Here is a 23,351-nt window from a genome sequence, read left to right as displayed (position 1 = left end):
CTTTAAATAACTCTGCTTCTTCACTTTGATTGTGATATTAACCACTTTGCTTTCAATTTGTCAGCAGGAGACACACTAGTATGCAGAAGATTTGGCATTTTTGGTGTTGTAACATTTCCTTCCACTTCACATTTTATTTATGCCTTTTTCTCTATCCCCACTCCTTTCTGGATGGATCAGATGTCCCAGAAATCTGAAGACACAGATTTTATTCCCAGTAATGCCAGTGTCTACAGAGTGACAATATTTATTAGTGGAGATGCACAGAAGGAATGCAACCAGGCTCAGCACTGACCTGTCCAAATTATGTAGTATGTAGTATGGAAATGCCATTTGCTCTCCTGAAAGTGCGTGTGAAGTGCCTGATCTAGGCCAGTGCTAATACAGTCAGCATTTCCACCTCCTCTCAGCAAGAGGAGGAGAGACCTCCTCCTCACCCTTGCACAGCCTCTTCTCTGGGTCCTGCCTGGCCTCCATTCTGCAGAGCCTGGTGGTTGTGGCTATGCTAGAAAATGAGGCCACACAAGAGGAGTAATGCCCCATGTGCTAGCATGTTGCCTGGTATGACTTTGGTTTGCACCAGCCACCACCCCACAGATCATGTGCAGGTCTAATTTGAAGAATATAGTCAGTTCCCAGGAGGCAAAAAAAACCCCAAATGTGTTTGGTTGGCTGCTTGTAGGGAAGAGAGATTCACTGGCAAGGCTCTGAGCCCTGCCCTTCACTTAAATAACAGGCCTTAGTCCTTATCAGTTTAAATACAGCTGGGTGTCCCATCTGGGACATTTTCCTATAGCAAGTAGAAGACATGACATTTAATGCCTTGATAAGTTAAATGTTTTATTAGGTAGAAAATGCTAGAAATAATTGTGTGCCACTTTTCTACTACAAAGTTTTTGTTTCCCAAGTAGATCAGTTATGGTCAAAGTTTTATTAGTATACAAGTAGATAATAGTTTACCCATCACAAGGGTATGAATGTATAATGCTATTGTATTGCAGAGCAAACAGTCTGCACTGCAACATGCCTTTGCTCCACTAGGACAGAATGTTGTGCAGTGACTGTGACCCTTTGGGTGCTGTGTATTTGACAGCTTGTCCTCAGGTTTAAAACAGGTAAGAAATGTAATTTGAGCTCTTCGGGTTCTTTTTCCTTTCCTTAAGTATTTAAATATGATTGCTGATAAACATGATCACATCCATGCTGTACGCTTCCTAGGCGGAAACATTTTTTCTTCTTACACTGCTATTTAAAGAAGTACCCCAAGCTTTGCATCCTGCTGTAAAACAGAATATGATGATAAACAACCTCTGGAGTATTTTCCTTGTAACACATTTACACTATACATGATTCCTCTGATAGAGTTTTGAAAATTGTCTTGAGATTTTTTTCACTCCTCCAGTAGAAATCTGATTTATCTTTCAAAAGACAAAAATAAATCTTTAGCTAGTCTAGTAAATTATATTTTTTATGAGGGGATATTTAGGTTTACATATATGTTTTCATGCATATAAGCAAAGCATGCTGTATGGCATCTGTTCATGTTTTCATTACAGTTATAGAAAAAATGTTGAAAGAGATATGAGTTTGCATATTCTATACCCCAAATCAGGTCAATATATCGTTATAAGACATTCCTGTGCACAAACTTGGAGCAGAATACTGGTCAGTGTTTCTTCTCAGCAAAATACTCACTATATTTACATGATACAAAATTATGGATGGACCTGTATTCAAAATTCTTAGAAAGAATCAGATACTCCTGGCTGCTTGTCCAGCAGAGAGTCAGATACGATTAGAAACCAAGAAGCTGAGAGAAAAGCCTAGACAGGGATACATTAGGTTATGTTTACTTCAGGAAATTTATCAGCCTTTTGTAGAGAGGGAACACAATAAGGCCAAGAAATAGCACCTAAGTAAATGGCAGTTATTAAATCTATGTCAGTAAAAATCTAACCTTACTTATGTACGTATATACCCAGGGCTTTGTTTGACTTGATGGAGCTAAGCACAAATAAGATGGGAGTTAATTCTCTGTGCAACTTGGAGATATCTCTGCTTATGCCTAGGATTTACACAACTACAGGCAAACAACATGCTAGGAACTGAATTTAAGCTGAAGCTGCTTCAAGGATGGATAACATCTCCGTGTCCATCTGATGCATTGCTTGTTGTGCATAGTTGTAGTGTTTCCTCCTTATTGAACCTTTAACCACAAGTATTAGCACTCACAGTTCCTATGATGCTTGATTAAAAAAACCACAACAGTTCATGATGTCATAGTTTTATGAAACAACTGTTTCAGTTTAGTTTAAAAAGATATGTGATCAAAACCAATGTGGTACTTGAGATAATGTTTGCAAAAACTTAAAAGCCAAAGAGAAATAAAAGTGGATGTTTTCTGAATGTTAAAACCAGGAAAACCCCATGATTTCAAGCCAATGCCACAATTAATGGTGCCTGATGAGTTTTACAGTGTGTGCGGTAGACATGACTGCATTAGTCAGCTCAGGAATTCATACTTGAGAAAGACACAGATTTTCCTCCACCAAAACCAAAAATGTACCTTACAATGGTACATCAGACCTTGAACAGCAGGCTAGGAAAAGTTACCAGGAAGCTCTAAACGGAGCCACAGTTTTAACTCACATTAACAGATATGAGGAGCATCATATTGTAACAAAGGGAGTCTTTTGGGGAAGACAAAGATAGGGCCAATGATGCTTGCCAGCACCCACTCTTTGCTGCACAGGCCATGTGGCTGCTGTGTCTGTACCTCCAGGGGTAGACACTACACTTTTTGCTTCACAGCTTCATGCTTTTCTTTTTTACTACTCTCAAGGGAATGTCATCCTGGTCTTTCCTTTTCACATTTCCCTTTTCTTACTCTCCTTTTGCAGGCTACGACTAAGAGTCCCAAACCCAGACCTCAACGCCCTTGCCCAGCTGTGGGAGCACTGCCACTGCTGCTCCCACTTTAGGCTGCCCCAGCCACTCCCCTGCTCTGCTCCTCAGGTTTGTGTATTTGCAGGACAGCACTGCTCCCTCCCTGGTTTCGAGATCTTCTGTGCCAGGTTAGCCTACTCTCTCATCTTCTGCCTGGCATCTTTGGGCATGCATTCACAAAGCAAGAGAGAGGCTTGGAGCTGTGCTGCGGCTTTCCCAGTGTTTTGCGGGTTCCCGCACTCCCAATCCAAAGTGAGCACTTGAGCCCCAATGTCACTTCTCTGCCATACACTCCCATGCACCACAAGTACGTGCCTGACAGGTGAGACAGTGCTGCTGGGCAATGGGGCAACAGCTGCTCAGACAAGTACCCAGCTCTCATATACAAAGTCATTTTCCACAGCTGGTAGCATGGGCCACCCCGACCTCAGTTGCTGGAGAAGTTTTCCTTTCCTTTCTGTAAGGTTTCTAACCGAGAGACAAAAATCTGATGGCTAGCGGAGACATTATCTAGCAACACAGAGATGTTATTCCACTATCATCATAGAGATCTGGCTGTAATGTAGCTGAGACAGCTTAAAACACAAATGCTAAACAGCAACAACATGAGCAAAGGCCAAGAGATGTGTGCCAAGAACAGAATTATGCCTGCCACGTGGCACATTCCCTGTAGTTTAAAATAATCCACCAGTTATATGAAACCCATTAAAACGTAAGAAGTTAGGTAATCTTTTTAGTTCAACAAGAACATTAGAAATATACAATAGCACATGTTCCTGACTGCACTGTTTACTTTTGAATTTTCTGGCTTTACTCTATTTGTCAGTATCTCAAAACACAGGCACTAAAAATGTCAGATCAAACGGCAGTTCTCAGCTCCAGTTTTCCACATTATTTCAAGGTGTACACTGCACACGGTGCACAGGTGCACTACTTCCACTGTGAACTTTGTGGGAAGGGCTCCATCTTTCACTTAGGGACTGGGTGAGATTGTGAGGAAGCTTCTGTCTATGGAGATGTCCCAGGTCTTGAGTCCATCTTTCAGAGCCTGAGGTCCATTAACTCACTTCCCTGTTGCAATTTTTGCTGCAGAATACTGTGGTATATTCAGAAATTTCCAAGATCTGCAAGTTCTCTGCTACTGCTCATACTGTGCTTTTTTTTCCCCCTGAAGCTGCAGCAGCCAGTGCAATGACTATTTCAAACAAAATCCATTATTTCTGCCAAAAGGCGGAATAAAAATTGACACATATCTTGGAGTATGGATAGAGGCTATGGCTGAGATTGAGGCATGAGTTTTTATCTGCTTTATCCCATAATGCCAGTCTTAATTCAGAGTAACTCTTTGATTCTTGGATATGTAACTATCCACATCCTTGTTACAGTTCCAGGTCCCTCAACACCAAGAATCTATGGCCTTGTTTTGCTACCCTGTTCCTGTAAAATCCTGGAATCACAAAATAGTAGGGTTTGGAAGGGACCTTTAGATATCATCTAGTCCAACTCCCCTGCTAAAGCAGGTCCACCTAGATTAGGTCACACAGGAACGCATCCAGGTGTGTTTTGAAAACCTCCAGAGAAGGAGACTGTGCGGGCTTTTCATAGGTTCAACAGCTTGATCTTTCAGCAGCCTAGAGTTCCACACCATCACTCCTTGTCCAGCAGCTGCACAAACTGTTTCCACATACATCATTGTGGGAATGCAAATTTATGTTTGAAAGCTTTGACCTCACATTTGTACCATTGGTTTTAGGGATAAGGAGAGACTTTACATGAATGACTGAGTACATGGGTGAGACTGGGTCACGTATATTTTTTAGTTGAAGCTTCAAATAAATAATTTTTGCTTATTTCCATCCTGAAATTAGATAGTGACATGTTTTTACATATATATTAACTAACGTATTTATATCTTGAATCTTTATTTACACAGACACTAAAGAATCCTTGGTACTTCAGTGCTTCTGCCTCAATGATGGCACCTGTTGGGATGAAGCCTGCTTGTGCTCAGAGATGTAAGGTAGATTAGTATGAGCCAGGTAGTGTGGCCAGCTGGTGTCATTTCTGGAAACTCCTTTGCTTTGGGAGGCCCCTAATCTTTTTCCTGTCCCTCTCCCTGAGACCTTCTCAGCAGGATCGGATCTGCAAGCAGTGACGTGGCTCTTCTTGCTAGGAGAGGCTGCGTCCTTTGCCCACTTCTGTATCTGGGGAAGACATTACAGGTTTCAAACGTCTGCGGGCTGTTTCTAGCCAATTTGGCCTTTGTTTGAATTCCTCTGTTTGAAGACCGCAGAGGCCTGAAAATCTAATTCAGACCTCAGTGGCCAGTATTGCAGTGTCTGGTTCTGCCATTGTCTAAGGAATACCACTTAGCTCAGCACCCTGCAGGACAATGCCTATCCTCAGCTTCTCCTTGGCATAGCACTGGCCTGATTAACTCTAATTTCAGTCTCTTCTGCCACAGCACAGCTTCTCTACACTGTTGTAACTGGAGTTTAAAAAAAATAGAAATGGGTAGGACTTCAACACAGAAAACAAAACATAGTGATGACTCTGTAATTCCCTGTGTTCACTCCTCTGGTATTTTGGGTTTGATTTGCTGTGAGTTGCCTTAAAGAATAAATAACTGTAGTTATTAAAATACATGATGTAAGACTATTTGGACAGGCTTCATTAACTTGAAATACCAACAAACACTATTATATTTATAAAATCTGAATTCTACTATTTTCCTGAGGAACACTTATACTGCCCATCACCCTGTCTGTTGTTCTATCTTTTTGGAAGCTTTATCTTGCTGACCAGTTTCAACCTAATACACTAGATGGTTAGAGGTCTTAAATATCTTGAGATGCTATGAGCTTTGCACATATGAGTAGCTGGGTACAGAAGACCAACCCTATAAATGCCTCACTACGAAAAAGGCAGGGAGGTTTATGCCGATAGTGTGGAGATGGGAGCCACATGGTCAGTTAATCCAGCCTAGCTACTAAAAGTTCATAGTTCTAAGTGACACATGACATTTGTCTTCTCTCCACCAGCCAAAAAATAAAGATGTATATTTTATGTATTGGGAATCTAAAGATGAATGTAGGACACAGAGGTGTGGGGGTCTGAGGTATGATGGGGCATAATGTGGTAACTTGGTGCTAAAGGTATTGTGGAAGCTGTAAGGAAGTGCAGTTGGATGTTGTGGTTACAGAGGAGGTAATCTGATTTATTGCCAACAGGAGAGAGCAGGGCATATAGGATAACTAACTTTTGTAAAACAATTACTTCTGTTCCAATGGTGATGGACAATTTCTACTTGGTTCATATTTAATTTCTTTTGTAGATTATGTCATGACTGCTTTCATTCACAGATCATGACAAAGGGCCTGGTTTTCTTACTCCTTGTGCCTTGTTTTGGTTTTTGTTTTGTTTTGGGGATTTTGTTTTTATTTTGCTTTTGTTTTTTTTTTTTAAATTCTAGAGCAATTATACTGAAGTCAGAATATTTACAATAATTTGAGATTTGAATCAGTGGGAAAACAAGCATCAAAAATTTTATTTCAAATAAAAAATGGATTCTCTTTTGTAAGTCTAAAGCCAAGTAGTATAACGATGTATATAAACTGTCCCAAAACACTTTCAGATCAAGGCTTGAACAACTAGAAAGATAAAAAGTAAAGCTTGTAGAGCTATTCAGGTATGAATGTGTATGTATTCATGTGTGGATGTAGCAACTTATTCCTGGCTTTTGTCTGTCAGAAGGAGGGCAGGGTCATCCAAAAATATTCAGATGGATCCAGATATAGTTCATTCAAGATTGCTGAAAGACTGGGCTGATATCACTGTGTGGCTGCTATCTGCTATCTCTGTGCTCAAGGGAAGCCACAGAGAACAGAAGAAAGATCAATATTATGCCTACTTTTAAGAAAGACAAGGAAGAGTTCTGGGTAAATCATAAATCAGTCAGATTAACCTCAGGCCCTAGAAGTATTATGGAGCACAACTTGTTGGAGTCTCTTTCTGTGCATGTGAAAGGCAAGAAGATTATCAGGTATAGCATGGATTTACAAAGGGCAAATCATGTCTGAGAAATCTGACTGTCTTCTCCTTTAAATAACTGGCTATGTAGACAACAAGAGTAACAGATGTAATATGTTTTGATTTTAGAAATGCCTTTGACAGCATCTCCCTCAGCATTCTTGTATAGCAGGTGAAAACATACAGGCTGGGTGAATGAACCATTAACTGGGCTGAAAACAGCCAACTTCGGTGACTATACTGGAACATTGTAAAACTAGAGTAACCTGCTGGTGGATACTAGAGCCAGTATCATTTAATGTTTTCATTGAAGACTTGAATGATGACATAAAATAGTCTCTCAGCAGATCCACAGACAATACAAAAATTGGGGCAGGGCAGAAGTATAAAGACAGGTAACGGCAGTGGAAATTAAATCCAGAACCTTGAGAAACCTGTAGATCATGCCAACAGAAACCTCACAGTGTCCAACAAGGACAAGTGTTGATCCCTGTGCCAAGGACATTGGAACAGACCAAGAACTTAGTGGCTGAGGAGCAGCCCTGTTGGAAAATACCTGAGAGTGATGGTGGATGCCAAGTTCAATATGAGCCAACAGTGTGTGTTCATTGCAAACTAGGCAGAGCAGCTATGCTGTGTGGAGGAAGACAGGTTGACAGACACTATTACTCTCCCCTTCCTGGCACTGCTGAGGCACTGCTCAGAAACATGTGCCCAGTTTTACTGCTTGCACCTCAGCCTAAAATGTCTTGGAGGAGCTGGGAAGGGTCCATCAGGATGCAGTGAGGATGGTGGGAGGCCTAGGGTAGATGGGCTACCAGGAGCACTTGGGCAAGCTGGGCTCATTCACTGCGTTGAAGATGAGGCTGAGGGCAGAGGTAATAGCAGCCTTCAGCTAACTGTGCAGGAGCTGCAAAGGCCATTGTATCCAAACTCTTTGTGATAGCACCAGAAAGTAAAGCAAGGGGCAGCGGTCATAAATTGCAGTTTAAGAGGCTGAGATTGAGCATGAAGAGAAGTATTTTGTTTAGAAAAGTAATAACATTACTGGAACGTTTCTCAGGGGAGGTATAGAGTTTGTGTTTGGTCTAGATGCCCTCCAGAGGTTCCTGTCACCTAATATTTTTAAGATACCTTGCCCTGCTAATCACCTCCTGGCAACCAAGATTCATGTTTGCTGCTGTATGGCAGACATAATTTTTGCAATCACGCATCCTTATTTGTTCATAAACCTTTCTATAGAAGGAAAGTGTCTTTCTGTCATGTGAAACTGAGCCCCATAGAAAACAAGACCTACAGAAAATTACGTGACTCATCAAGGAAGACTGTGCCAGGACACAGAGAACACTCCAGGTCTGAGCCTGCCTTAGGACCCTGCTTCTTTGCCTCAGTCCTGCTAATGAAACACAATCAGCTGAAATGTTGTCCAAATTAGCAAAAGTTAGCAAAAATAAGATGTTGCAAGTCCTAAGACAAAGCAAACGCTTTCTATCTGTGTGCTGCAGTACTTTTTTTCAAGTGTTTGCAGCATTGCAAGGTAAATTTGTTAAATCATAGTGGTGTGGTATGGCATGACATGAGAATGCCACAGGCTGCCATAATGAGTCAGGCCACAAGTCTACTGAGCTCATCATCCTGTCTGTAGATGTAGCCAGTACCACATGTTTAGGCATGGGGTTTTGAAGTGGCCACCTGATCTCATTCCATCAGCCAGTGAGGCACAATTTTCTGCTATGGAAGCTGCATCTGACCCATCATGGTTCAGTCACTGAAGGACTATCTCCCATTAATTGTCAAAATCCCATCTGGAGCAAATGTGTGGTTTTTGCCTCTGCTGTATTTTGTGGCATTGAGTTTCCAACTCTGATTTCCGCCTGGGTAACAAGACTCTGAAGAGCAACTTGACAATCTTTTACAAATTCTAGGACCAAGGCAGTGAAAATAGGAAACATAGTAAAATGTATGGGCTTCTAGGATCTCAGTAACTTCATAAATACCATTTGTAGCAGCTCAGCAGCTTGGCTTTAGACAAGATTTACCCAGCTGCTTTTGTTTCCTTTAGGGTAAAAGATTTGATGAGCTTCTATTGTCTCAATACAATTTTATTTTTGAAAATTGGTCTTTGTACTAAAAATGTTTGATCTGGAATTTGTTTTTCCTTCTGTGTAGGTCATTTCTGTGAAGCTAGTACATTTCTGAAAGTATAATTAAAAAATCTTACTTTTGAAAGAATTATAGTGGGCAAATATGGCAAGTCCAAAGAAAAATATGAACCTGACACTGTGAATGGTATGTATTTCTTTCCTTTCATCGCTACTTCCCTCAAGTAAACGTAAGACTTGTGAAAGATTCCAGATTTTTAGACCAGATGAGGGGTCAATGTTTGAAGCCAGAACAGCATAACTGAAGCAGCAGGAGGGCAAAACTTTCCACATAGCTTTCTACCCCAAATACAGAGAATTTAAGATATGCACACTGAGTGATATCTGTGCCTGTCTGGGACTGGGCTAAAAATCAATTAATATCTGCTCCTGAACAGCCTTTTGATAGAAAAATAAATCATTTATATCTGACTATTTAGCATTAGGATTCAGGCCACTTTCCATCAGCTGTGGTTCCATGAACTGTCTTGGCCTTCAGAGGAGGAGTAAGTATTGCCTGGCTGATCCGTATGCCCTTCACATTTCTTTCATTACTTATAAACTATATTTATCACGATATGACTAAAAGTCTTTTTGATAGCTCAGTCACGCAGTTTGTGTGTCTTGTTCAAGAGATGTATTTCTGCAGCTCTAGTGTAACTAAACCTTTCTGAACTTAGAATGTATAATGTGAACCACTCTGATAAGATTGTGTCTATGAGTATAAAACACACCTTCAAAAAAGAACAGTAACCTGTTAAATAGTTGATGATCACTTGTAACATTGAAAGATCAATATTTTACATGCAAACAGAAAATAACCCTGGATAGGGTGTCACACAGTGCAGTTTTTATCCCCAACGAGGTCATGTGCATGCAAGCAAGTGCTTCTGTACTAAATGCATCACTTTCTGCATTTACAAAATTAGAGGTAATGCTTCAATAGCAATCTGGGTTGTGCTCCAGAGAACGAAGTACTCCTACCAAAAATTCTGAATTGTAATGAAAATTTGGACTCCTTAGCATGACAGATAACTTAAAATTGCTATTCAAATAGTGTCTGAGATTCTTCATCATTCCAAGGAAAAAAAAAAAGTTATAGGAAATTTAGGCAGAGAATATGTATGTGTTACATTTCTTAGAACTTTACAATAAGCTAAATGAATGACCAAAGCCTTTGTCAGTTGCATTCTTACCTGCTTTGCAAATGGCCTGAATTTCCAGTGGTGATTATTTTATTTTGCTTGGTTTCACCTGAACTGAGAATTCTATTTCGTATTTTTTATCTGGCCTGCAATTTCCTCAGTGATGTTCCCAGTTCACAGCAAACACCTCTGAATGGAAGCAATGCTGATCCAGGATACCAAATAGGAAAGAAAGTGAAGGGTTTTGAAGAAAACTGGTATGAGGAAATGAAATGATTCTGACATTGACGTATGAAGAAGGATTAAGAGCAAAGCCTTTTCATTCAGTCCTGCTGAACACAGACAAAATGCTTCTGTCCCTCAAGAATACAAATTCAAACTCTCTTGTAGGAATGACAAACTCTTCCTGATAAAATCCATAAACCCCTAAGATTTGCTTAGCTCTGCCTTGTCTGCAAACCATGCAGAGCTGAACATAACTAAATGCATTACAGACAGTAACTGCTCCTCTTCTGCTTCTGCACTTAATTTCCTTATCCATAGTCCCCATTGGAAAAAAAAAAAAGAAACCAGCTACAACTGCTTTAAACATGAGAAGGTCCTTTCATCATGCATTTTTACTAGACTACCATACCTTCAATGGAGTGCTTTATCTGCCTGGACACTTTGATGGGAAACCCTTGAGCTCAGTATTATATTTTCCCAGTACGCAGCTGGTTCAAATGTCAGTTCACTATATGGTTCAAATGCTAAATCTTCTCTAAAATAACATACAATATTAGTACTAGCTTTTCCCAAAGTTGACAAGACATAACAGAAGGTGGCAACGTAGGATTCTCCTGCTGCCATTAGCAATGTGGGGGTTTGTTACGAGCTGTGGTGCCGTGCTGCCATCTAGTGAACCCAGGGCAGCTCGGAGTGCGAAAGGGGATGCTAGGAAATGGGAGGAGGTGTTCATGCCAGTCATCCAGAGCCCAGGTTTAAAATGATGTTCCTTCTTTTAAAGACAAATAATTTCTTTAAACGCAAGGTGATGCTACAAGTCAGAAGAATAGTGAAAAAGGGTATTCACGATATGCTGCTGTTCATTCATAGTGCAGATGTTTTCAAGTCAAATAATATAATCTCTGGTAATTATAAATGCACATTTCCTTCCTTCATATACAACACACTCACCTTTCTTTACTGACATTCTAAGCTTTATAAACAATTCAAATCTTCATGATGAATTAGTCTTGCTTTTGATAGCTTCCCAACATAAACAGTTTGAGAACAATTCAGAAGCTATTAATTTAAGGTATTCATTGACTGGATTAGAAAAGGGATGACTTGATATACGATTTAGTTGGTCTCTGTAGCCTACAGAGGAAATTCTCCTCATGAACAGCAGATTTTTTGTCTCTAAGTTTTGTTGTTATCTAGCTCTACTTTCATATAACATAGAGCTAATGCCTCATCTTTTTTGTGTGTGTTTCAACTCTTCAGATACTGTTGGTATTTATGCTTTACTCACAAAGTGTTGACTAAAACTGGATCCAATCAGTCTTTCTAACAATTCTCATTAGTATCCCCATCAATAGAATATTTTATTTGGGTTTTTTTTCTGCATTTGTTCCAAGCCGACACTGTATACAATGTACTGAAGGGTAGTGTTTTCGGTGCAGGTTATGAGCACTGTGTTGAGAAACACGAATATTTCAGATGACATTTCTCAGGTTCCTCTGGTGACTTTTCAAAAAAAATCCCATTCTGATTGTTTAAGAAATAATGAAAGGTGTACTAAAGTTTATAGACTCAGAAGATCAATGATCTCAGGGCAAAGAGAAGGTCCTGCTGCTGTCTAGAGCTACCTCACAGCAAGACAACCATTCTGTGATTCAATGATTCTAGGAAATTGGGAGAAAAATCCATTATATAGACCAGAATTTTTGCTTCCTCTCTTAAGCAGCAGTTAAGACTAGTGATTTAAATCACTTAAATGAAATCCAAGTAGACATGAGAGTGCAAAAGAAACAGAGAACAAAAGCTGGATCTGAAGGCAAAAGTCCATCCAACCTCTCTTATTTCTGACTTTCTACTAACCATAAATATTCATGACATTACTATTTCTTATTTAGTGTTGTTAAAAACCCGCCCCTTTGGAATGTGTGTGTATATATTGGGATTTAGGATATTACTTTTCTCATTATCAGCATTTTTCCTCAGAAATGACATTAAGATAAAGATAATAATTATTTCCACCCTCTACCTCAGCAAAAAATTGAAGATAACTCTGTTGAGATTCATGGGAAGAGGAGTTCTTTTCTACTTCTTAAAGACATTCTAAGTAAACATCTAAAGAAAAATCTGCTGTAAATACTGGATGTGTGAAACAGCATAGCAGAGGTTTCTTCAAAGGCACTAGCTTCTCTGATATCTGCTGTCCATAATTATTTCTCTGTTTGCCTTGTGAAAGTTTATCAGACAATGGAAGAGTTGGCTTTGTCCTGTATCAAAATGACAAACACTTCCAGTCAAGGATTTATCAGAGTCACAGTAGTTTCTCTAAACAAATCATCTCTGGTAACATTGATGGTGGAAGAACCCTGGAGGATAAATTTTATTTCATAAGACTATCACAGTTAAGTGATCTGGGAAACACATGTAATTTCTAAGGATATCCCTGAAACAAACATAATTGAGTTTTTTTACTCCTACTTTTATTCCTCATTTTAATTTAACTACTTAGTACCGTGAATAGTCGTTTTCATTACTTATTTGCACTTTGAGCTGCTTGTTGCTTATGAAAAGCAGTTTTAATTGTAGTACTTTTAAGCATGTTGTCTGAAAAGGACTCCATGCAGTTTGACATATGCCTACATGAGCACTGACATGCTCCAGGAGGGGCGGGGATGGTTTCTGGCATTTATCATTGTTTGCTTCCTGTTACAGTGTGGATTCAGGTCCTGTTGGCAGTAATTCAATGCTGCTGATACCTGAAAGCTGTTGTTTGGATTACACAGAATTAATCTGGCAGCCTAGTCAATGTGCATCTGAACTGTAGTTGTCTGAATAATTCACAGAAATGAGTGATTTCATTGGCAATCTTGACTGAGAAAGGCATACAAATTAAAAACGCCAAATGATGCTGTTACTGATGTCATTCATAAGGTTTACTGGAAACTCCATAAATCCCTTAGTAGATGTCAGCTCCATTTTCAAAGGATAATCATCAGTGTATGTCATATGCTGATGCACATGTTTATGTTTCTGTAGTCATTTCTTTTTCTTGCAATCCCAGTTCATGGTACACGTGGATTTGAACACATTTGAACTGCAACTGTGTGATCCTGTCCGTGTCTTTTAGGACTACACTATCAAGAACTAGAGCACTGCTGGCTGTGAAAAAGGAAGAGACCAGTTCTTGAGATGCAGGTGTAATCACGCTACTAATTTTACTGTCCTGATGGTAGGGCATTGTCCTTTCTTCAATGGGAAAAGTTTCAGGGGTTTTTTTTTTTCATTCATTTGGTTGTTTTCAACTGTAAGACCAGCATGCCAATGTAGATGTGCTGAGCTAGAAGGCACAGGAGTTTAAGATGTTGCCAAGTACTTTTTTCTGATCTGTGGCAGAGGTGGCAAATCGAGATATGTGAGTTGTCCCCAGGCTGCAGGAAAGCCAAGACATGTTGGTGAATCCTGTGTTTCTCTGACACAAATGTGGCTGTGGCCACATGCCTGTACATCCCAGCAACAGGGAAGGGCTTCCACAACTCATTCCCCTTGCTCAGCTGTGGTAGCCTCCAGCTCTGCACATCCATTGCTGCAGCTGGATGTTATGTGTGTATGTCTAAAGCCTGAAGTGCCCCAAGATGAACAACAGAGTAGCTTGGTGTCTGGGCTGGCACTGCCTTCAGCTGGGTAAAAAACTCAAAGTACTTAGTGTTAACTACCTCTTCTGCTAATACATTTACTAAAAGCAACCACTCTGTAGTATTTAAGCCTGTTACTACTAAGTTTTATATATTGTCTACTTGTACTAATAAGACTAGGAATGACTGTTTGACATTTGTTATTCTGTCAGTATTTGTTTCAACTTCTCTAAACCAAACATTCGCTGGGTTAAATCATTTACTTGTGGTCACTGACCTCTGCAGCGCCAGGATTTCAGTTTTCTGTCTTCGTAGAACAGCATTTCCATGTGTGTAATATTTGCTTGGTTTGGTATTTCCCCTTATCTTATGCATGTCCTTAATACACTAAAAGACCATATTATAGAGACGATTTATGTTTGTTTATGCAAAGACAGTAGTATTTTCTGTTTCACTGAATACATTTACATTTATTTGCTGCTTTAGCATCACTATACTAACAAAGACTCATTTTAATTTGTAGTTCTTTGTAACATCTTACCTTAGACCTTATCCTCAGAAGCCAAAATGTTCATAATGCACATCAATATGAAAAGTTAAAGCTACTTTCTCCAGTCTGTGCCATCTCATCTTCTTCTATGAATAATTTCATTTGCTATTTTGCTAAATATTTGATTTACACTCTTAAGTCTCTTTTTGGAGTTCTTCACAAAACTCTAGTTTTTGAGGCTCAGAATAATCTTGTGTGATCTGAAAATTTTGACAGTGGCTAGCAAGTCATAACTTTACTAAAACATTTTTGTTTCCACGGGCAACTAGAAACACAAATTTTAGAATGAAACTTATATCTTCTGAACTTATAATCCTTCCAATTTGTTTTCTTGGCCTTTCAGATCAAACATAAATATGTGAAGCCTTTGTAATATATTTCTTACATTACTGTTGGATTGGCTATGTCTGGTCTGGTCATTGCTGTTTTGTTTCAAATAGTCGCTAGGTAAGAGTGAAGATGCAAAACTGCAAGTATTTTATACTAAGTTACAATATTTTGAAGTTTGAAGAAAACAAAGAGATTAGTCAGTTATAGAACATATTGCAATATTACAAATAACACCTTAAAAGCTAATCACATAGCATAGCTTGGGAAGTAAGTGTGGCTTACTGGTTAAAGCAAAGATACAAGATAAGATGTCTCAGCCGTGCCACTCACCTAGATGAAACTTTAACCTTTTTGTTTATGTTAATCTCTTAATATGAGGATATAGATACGATTATTATTCAATAATCCACCTTAAAAAATGTGACCTTTGAAAATAAATGATGCAATAGAGTATGGATGAGCTTAGGATGGAAAAAGGCCAAGTCTTTCATAGGAAACACTGGGCGTTGGCCACTGACAAGAAAAATCTTTCCATCGCTTTGACAGGGCCAGTCACCAGCTATAACATAATAAAACAGGCAGCGTGTGCTACTGAGGATCAAGTCAAGGGTTGTTCCTTTTACCACGGTCTCCCATCACCATGTTGAACCTCTAGGTAATGTCCCAGAGTGACATTTGTCTCATCTAAGGGTAAGGGCAGTCTGTCATTTCCCCTGCACATCACATGCCCTACTGCCTTACTGACACCTCTGTTACTGCCCTGGCTAGTTGACAACACAGAATCAGTGCTGTATTATTGCTATGCTGGTCCATGCTACTTATTGAGATATTTAGTTCATTACTCTCACTTAATACTGGTCTTTAAAAATGTATAACAGTATTCCACCCCCAGCACAACCTCCTTTTTAATTTCCTGTATGCTCTGTACCCTGGTACTGCAATGACTAATCAATTATCTTTCTTCAAGCCATTTACCAAGATGCCTGTTACGCTGATGTCTTCCTTCAAGGTTAAACTTTTCAGCTCACTGTCTTATCATTTAGACTTTTAGCTTTCATGAAGAAGCATGTATATTGTTCCTAAGGTTCTTTCCTTGCGATCCTATTCAAATATTACTCTGTTTTCTGTTGCCCATTTGATGGCTTCTACACTTTATTACCTTCTGCTTATAAAATGTCTCTAAAGAAGAGATAAGTTCAAAGCACCATAATTACACAGCAATGTAGATCATATACATTGCCTGTGCTGCAATTTTATTGCGAGTGACTCAATTCAAATAAAATTGCAGCTCTTTGATGGACGTGTCCATGATTAATGGTGTCATGTGATTCTCCCTTGAACGAGGAGTAAAGTCTTGCCAACAGAGTTGTAGTTATTGTAGATGAATGCATGTTTCTCGTCCTACTTGCACTAACGCAGATTTGGAGCGATTCCATGAAGATCAATGTATTTAAGATTGTAGGAGCTTCCAGACTCTGCCTTTTAAATGCATTTATAAGACAGTGTTTGGAAGTGGAGGTTTATTACCTTCTTAGACTTTGAAGAGTGTTTAGAAATACATATGCTATTTCACCTCTTAACATTGAAGAAAAAGATTCTGAAAAGAGTAGAGTGGAAAAAAGAAAACGCAGTCCAACTGCTGTTGGAAAAGGCCCACTCCTAAAAGGTGCTGGGTATTCTCTGGTCTAGTTGAAATTAGACAAAATCTATGTATTTGGTAAGTTTCTTGAGGATAATGACAGCATAGAATTTTGCAAACAAGTTATTGTTGTGGTTTCTCTCTGCATTAAGGACTGCTCAGTCTATTTTACTTTTAGTATCAACGGAAATGAGGAAATATTTTCTTGTTTTGCTCTCCTATATTCTCCTAAATATTTTCCTTCCGAAGGGAAAACTCAAAAGTCGTTTGTAATGTGGATATTAGTGAGTCTCTATTTCTCTACGCTCATTTTTAACATCATCTTCATCTCTGGAACTGAAAAATCAAAATGCCCAGAATCACAGCAGAAATACCACAAGCTACTATGGGCAATCTATTCCATATGACACTGCCAGTAACACCTTACATCTGACGTGATAGATCCTCCTATATACTCCCAGTGCACAACCATAGCTGTCCTACTGCAGTGTTTTTTGTTGGCAACATTTATATGGACAGCACTCAATTCTGCATGGTTGTATTCACTGCTGCTTAGAGGCATGAAGCCCCTGCCTGGATACTTCCTTGTAACCATATCGATAATCAGATGGGGTAAGATTCAAAGTCATATATATATATCAACTCTTACCAAAGTATCAGTACATAGTACATTCAGGGAGAGTTGTAGAGATACAAGCTCAGTAGACAGCAATTATATTTGGTGTCTTTCTAGTTTAGCACAACATGAGATATTAAATAATCTCCTGTTACTACTCACTCTACTAGTACAAACTGAGCTTGTTTGCAGTGTCCTGATATGGCACTGAAACTGACAGCTTAACCACTGGCACAGCAATATAGGTCTGTTGTGTGCAGGAGAAATTTTCACAGTAATCAAGGCATTCAACAATGTTTCTATCAACTAATTAACAATATTTCAGATATGGTGATTGGATATATGGACTTCAATTCTCTATTTGGCTATTTCTGAGGTTCCTCGCGACCTCATACAGAGCCCTGAATACATCCAAAAGCAGGAGTTACTGACATCATTTGTTGCATACTATTTACTAATAAGCGAAGAGCACATTCTTAAGCCAGTACAGCAGTTAGCTGTAACACTGCAAGATGAAAGGACTTAAGAATATAGACAGATGTGCATTAGCTAAGGTAAAATATCAGCCTTCTTCGAGAAACTCTTCTAATACAGTGTACAGGAACATCTGCCTTTTCCATGTCATGTATTCAGTTTGTGTGATGTGTTACTTCTGATGGCACCTACTAAGCAGTTTTAGATCCTGATTGTTTCATTATTATGTTCTGCATTTAGGTGGAGGTAGAGGTAATTCCTCTAGAGCTTTAGAATTTGGACTGCATGTGCAAACTAGAAAATGTTCAGCAAAAGCTGTCTGGCAACACATCACCGTATTCCATGTATATTCATGTGATAGCACAGCATTAGGTTTTTTACTGTGTCCTGTGACTAGTTACGTGTGTCCAATACAGCACGACTCACTGCTTTTTAGATCTACTTTGAGAGCACAGTAAATACTGGACAGTCTGGAAGATCTCTATTAGAGTTGAAAGAGGAATCAACTTTAAGCAGCATGTTTATTTCCTGGGCAAAAGCTTGTGCTGGAGACACCTTCCCATGAGAGGAGCTGCTTAGTGAACAGGTAGACGGGAGATGTGGAAGACCGGAACAGAAGCAAAGGAACTGAGGAGTCAAATCCACTGTGCCACACTTCTCAGAGGGCAAAAGCTATGCTCTGCATCAAGCTGATATGAAAAGTAATTCTTGGTGTAGAATTTTGTAAACCAATTTCTCACTGCTGACAAAAAGGTGGGATTGCACAGTTGTGTTGAGGGAATTGGTTACAGCACAAGAAGGAGTTTACCCTATCACCATTGGGGTTGTCTCTGGAAAGTATGTTAGAGCTCTTTAATGGCAAAAATCAGAAAATCATGGACATGAGCCATCCTCAGAAAAACAGTGCTTGCAACTGTCTGTCATGCCTTTTTTCTAGGATATGGAAAACTCACTTAGCTTAATGCAAGGCAGATGAAACAGAGCTCTTAAAAGCTACAGATTTTAGGAGGCTAGAAACTATTTGTGTGGAAGAGAGGTTTGCCCATGCAACTGAATAATAAATTGCTAACATCTCATTTACTAATTATGAATCCATGCTGTAGTAGTTGCAATAACACTTGGAGGTACTTATAGAGAAGGAAAAGCTTTAAACTCCTGACAGGCAGAATTCAAAGTTCACGTATTATTATAAAACACTTACTACCCCACACCTGTGTGATGGCTTATTATTGACACAATTCTAGATTTTTATATATATATATATATACACACACACACACACACATATTTTCTACCAAAGTGCTAATTGGAAAGATGTGAAAATCTCCTGATCCCTAAATATTGTTTACCATCTGTTTGATCTACTGAAAACTGAGGGCCCGTATACCAGTGGGAATCATGTCTGCAAAATCTCTGTGCAAAAAGTCCTGAAGAGATTATTACTGTACTGATGTCCATGGTTTAAAACAGGCCATGAACAGAGAACAGAGAACATTTTTACTTAAAATCAAATGGCTTTTTTTTTAATTAAAAAAAAAAAATATTTTTAAGCCAAGATACTCCTGATTAATCCTTGAAATGAGAACTTTCAAGAACAGATACAGAAATTTTCAAGTCCTGCTGCCCTCCACGTGTGTCTAATTGAAGTGGTGATATGTCACACCAGCCACATTTAACATTTCCAGCATGCTCAAGCAGATCTTACCTTCCTCCTATCCAGTGGAGGGTAAAAAATATGATACTGAGACTTTCTAGCTAATCCATTCAAATGTGCAAATGATGGGACCATAGTTGCAAATCTATAGTTATATGGAATAATTTTCCTACTGAAAGTACTTCTTGTATTTCAAGGTATTAATGTCATTGTTAGTGATCACTGAAAATTGCTTTGTGGTTGTCTTTCAAGTCAAATAATATTGACTGTTCGGTGTTTTTATCAGCAAAACATTAACTCCACACTTCGATTTACTCTACAGGGACCTCAGATTTGCATTCTGTACACTTTCAGATTACCAGTCTTAAAGAAAAAAGTTTCTGAAATGTTTCTTGCTTTCTGGGTGCTAGATGTATCACTATACCTGCAATCAAAAACATACTACATTTCAAAATCACAGTCTGTAAAATGTTCACAGGAAACTTTCAGATCAACCCAGACTTTTTTTACAGAGAATATTTCTTTCTCTTGTTTCCCTAACTGGAGTTAGAAACCCATAAATATGTGAAATATTATCTTCCATTTTTCATGGTTTGTTTTATGAAGGTCTCACAGGTAACTTGAATGCTACTCCAGCTGCAAGGTGGCTTGAAATAGATCATAAGCCAAGACCACCAGGATTCAAAAGCAGGAGCCCACTCTATCAAGACTGTGTGGCTGCTAAGCAGCAATGCAGTGTTAGATGGATACTTGATACTACTTGTACTGCACATCACTGAGGAAGGTCTTTGAAAAAGTAGTTAAGATTGTTATAGTTTTATATTACAGTACAGATGTACAGAAGTTGCTCAATTTATGTTATTCTAATTTTTAAAGCCTGTTGAACATGCTGACCTAGCCTATGTGCTGTAGTTTTCTTCTCCATTTTGTAAGAACAACTTCAATTTAATTAGAAATCAAAAGGTAAACCAACAAGAAGCACAGTTTTTTTTACTCTGGGTCCCAATTCTACTTACTGCTCTTACACAATATGTTGACTTAGTCTTTCCAGAAGAAAATCTGTACATTACAATGGTCTTTGAAATTTCCTAGTTAAAACTCCTGTATTATAAATAGTACTTCTATAAAATACTCTATTTTCATATGAGATAATAACAAAAAAGAAGTTAGATACTTGAAGAAACAAACTAAGAAAGACATCCTTTAGCATAGGTCCTATTCAAATCACCTTTCTGATAGGAAGCATGCTTGTTTTGGGAGGTGGATGAGTGTTATCAGAATAACAGCTGGAGTGCTTCTGTTAACACCCTGCTCCGAACTGGCTTTGAGCTGCATCTTTCTATCTCCCCATCTTGTGGCTTTATGGGGAGCTTGGAAGAGGAGTCCCTTGATCTAGGCATTAAGAATTTGATTTCTAAACTTAGGTTTTAACATGAATCAGCAATGGGCCTCTGTGCCCAAGAAGGTGCACAAAGAGCATGATCAGCAGGTTAAGAGAAGTTATCATCCCCCTCTACTCTGCCCTGGTGAGGCCTCATCTGGAGTGCTGTGTCCAGTTCTGGGCTCCCTGGTTCAAGAGAGACAGGAAACTTCTGGAGACAGTCCAGTAGAGGGCTACCAAGATGATCAGGAGACTGGAGCACCTCTCTTATGAGAAAGGCTGTGAGACCTGAGGCTATTTAGTCTGGGAAAGGCTGAGAGGGAACCTTATTAACACTTTTAAGTATCTAAAGGGTAGATGTTGAGAGGATGGGGTGAAGTTTTTTTCTGCAGTGTCCAGTGACAGGTTACCAAGGGGTAATGGATACAAGCTAGAACACAAATGTTCCACTTGAAGATGAGGAGAAATTTCTTTCCTGTAAGGGTGAAAGAGCCTTGGCACAGGCTGCCCAGGGTGGGTTGTGGAGTGTTCTTCACTGGATGTTTTCAAACTCACCTGGCTGTGTTCCTGTGTGACCAGATGGAGGTGAATCTGCTTCAGCAGAGGGGTTGGACTAGATGATCTTTAGAGGTTCCTTCCAACCCCCACCATTCTATGATTCTGTGATTCTCCATCCACCTTTTATTAATATCATTCAGTATAAAAAGGTTTAAAGCAATGTCAAAGGGAGAAGGGATAAGAGTTCCTGGATGTTGAAGTGAGCATTAAGGAGAGAGAAGAATGCCTTGACAGAAGGAAGGTGACTGGAGCACAAATGGTGTGTGAAGTGCAAGAAGCTCTTCCCACTTTGTGACTCTGAGTAATGTGGTAAGGCCCACTGTAGTAGGTTCTTGTCTAACAAATGAGATTAGTTACACTGACTCATTCCTTTCTAACCTGTGTTAGAAAAAAGCCTCAGAAATTTAGGCAGGTAATTGTAAAAACCTGTATTTCTTTATTTTGTTCTCTGAGCAAATATATTTGTATGTTTTGTCATCTCTGATGTTAATAACATAGGAACATCATGTTGAATTTTAAATAATCTGGTTTATGAAGTGTGGTCAGATTACCTCTCACTTTCATTTTCTTTTCTGAAAATGAATGGGATTGGTTTTGAAAACTGCTGCTCCAAATAAGGCCATTGACATGATCAAATGCAATAGTTGAACATTTAGGAGTAACCCCTCTCCATACACCAGGCAGGACTGGAGACTTTCTGAATGTCTTCATAGAAGTGTTTTGGCAATTCTGAAAATTTCATTGAAGAAGGAGTATTTTTGAAATTATAGTGTGGTTTAGGAAGGACAACAACAGCTTGTTCGTTAAACACAGCTAGGCACTGTGAAAATGGGTCCTTCTCCTTCAGTGAGTGACAATATTTTCTAGTCTTTGGTATTTTCCCCCACAAACAAAAACATTTTCTAAAGCACATCCTATTTAATTTTGAACATGGCTGTTTAAAAAACTTAATAAGTATATTGCCTCTATATTATACAAACACCAAGTAAAAATCCCAAGAAGAAACTGAAGCACTGAATTGGAAAACTGTTGACTTTTTACTAATTAAATGAAACATCCTGTATCTAAGTATTTCAGATGTTAATAAAATGCTGTTATAGCCAACAGTGAATGTGGCTCACCTCACATAGAACATCTTCAGCATAAAAAAATCTCAGAAAATGATACATTTTATATTTAGGGGTTTTTAATCCAGATAATTCTAATTTAAAAAAATGGAACAAAGTAAAATGATCTTTTCCAGTTTATTTGCTTAAATGTTACGTGAACAATAGTTCAGCTTTTATCTACATGTGGAATATTTTGATCTTAACAATGTAGTGAACTTTGGTATGGTTTGTGATATGTAGGCTTTAAGAATCATGAAGTTTCTCCTTATTAACACTTTGGAAACACTTTGTTGATAAAGAAATGGAAAAGGACTGAATCATCAGTACAAAGGTATGAAATATGAGTTATAGAGAGTGTAATGGATGGAAGAGTCCTATTTTCCAGAACTCTTTCCTGTATTTTTAAAAGTGAAGAGACAATTTTTTTTTTGCTTTGAAAATGGCTATTTTTTTTCTATTTTCTAACACTTATCAAAGAAGTCTCCAGAAACTCCTCCTCCTAAAATTATATAGAATTAAAACCATATATAATATTCAGCTTTTTTCATCTCCCTTTCAGTGTGAATAACACCTGTCAGTTAGACTTGTTATTATACTCCTTTAAGCAGAGACAAAGCTCTAAGCAAAGAAAAATACTACAAAAATCAGACTCCTATGACTTTTTTCTTGTCCCAGCAGAAATTGACATTTGGAAGCCTCGGCTTTCAAGACATTAAAGAAAAAGGCGTGTTTTCTGTTGCATTTGTAACTTCAGGAAACAAGTAACTATAGTTGCACTTTAGCTAGGTCTGTATAGGGGTTTCTGTCACCTGTACTAGCATGTGTAGCTTCTTTTACAATTGAAGAAAGGCAGTAGAAATCTGAAATATCTAAGAGTAACTGAAGGTCTAGTTCCAGCAGCTCAGTGAGAGGGGCACTCTTAGAAGCT

The 23,351-nt window shown here is 38.7% G+C and overlaps 1 protein-coding gene across 1 annotated transcript; it reads left to right on the top strand.

The window, feature by feature from the left end:
* Positions 1-551: 551 nt before the first annotated feature.
* Positions 552-23,188, top strand: ADGRG7 (adhesion G protein-coupled receptor G7). Its single transcript, XM_062007999.1, is given in 12 exon segments — positions 552-561; positions 1,002-1,115; positions 9,187-9,264; positions 10,886-11,001; positions 12,218-12,269; positions 12,710-12,868; positions 13,552-13,707; positions 14,995-15,109; positions 16,810-17,243; positions 18,810-18,871; positions 19,698-19,838; positions 23,102-23,188. Coding segments are annotated over 12 exon segments (1,524 nt in total).
* Positions 23,189-23,351: the final 163 nt, after the last annotated feature.

The sequence above is a fragment of the Colius striatus genome, chromosome 1 (genome assembly GCF_028858725.1).
Source record: "Colius striatus isolate bColStr4 chromosome 1, bColStr4.1.hap1, whole genome shotgun sequence".
In the NCBI taxonomy this organism is placed as follows: Eukaryota; Metazoa; Chordata; class Aves; order Coliiformes; family Coliidae; genus Colius; species Colius striatus.
Note: the sequence above shows the minus strand (reverse complement) of the source record. Positions and strands in the feature narration are given on the sequence as shown.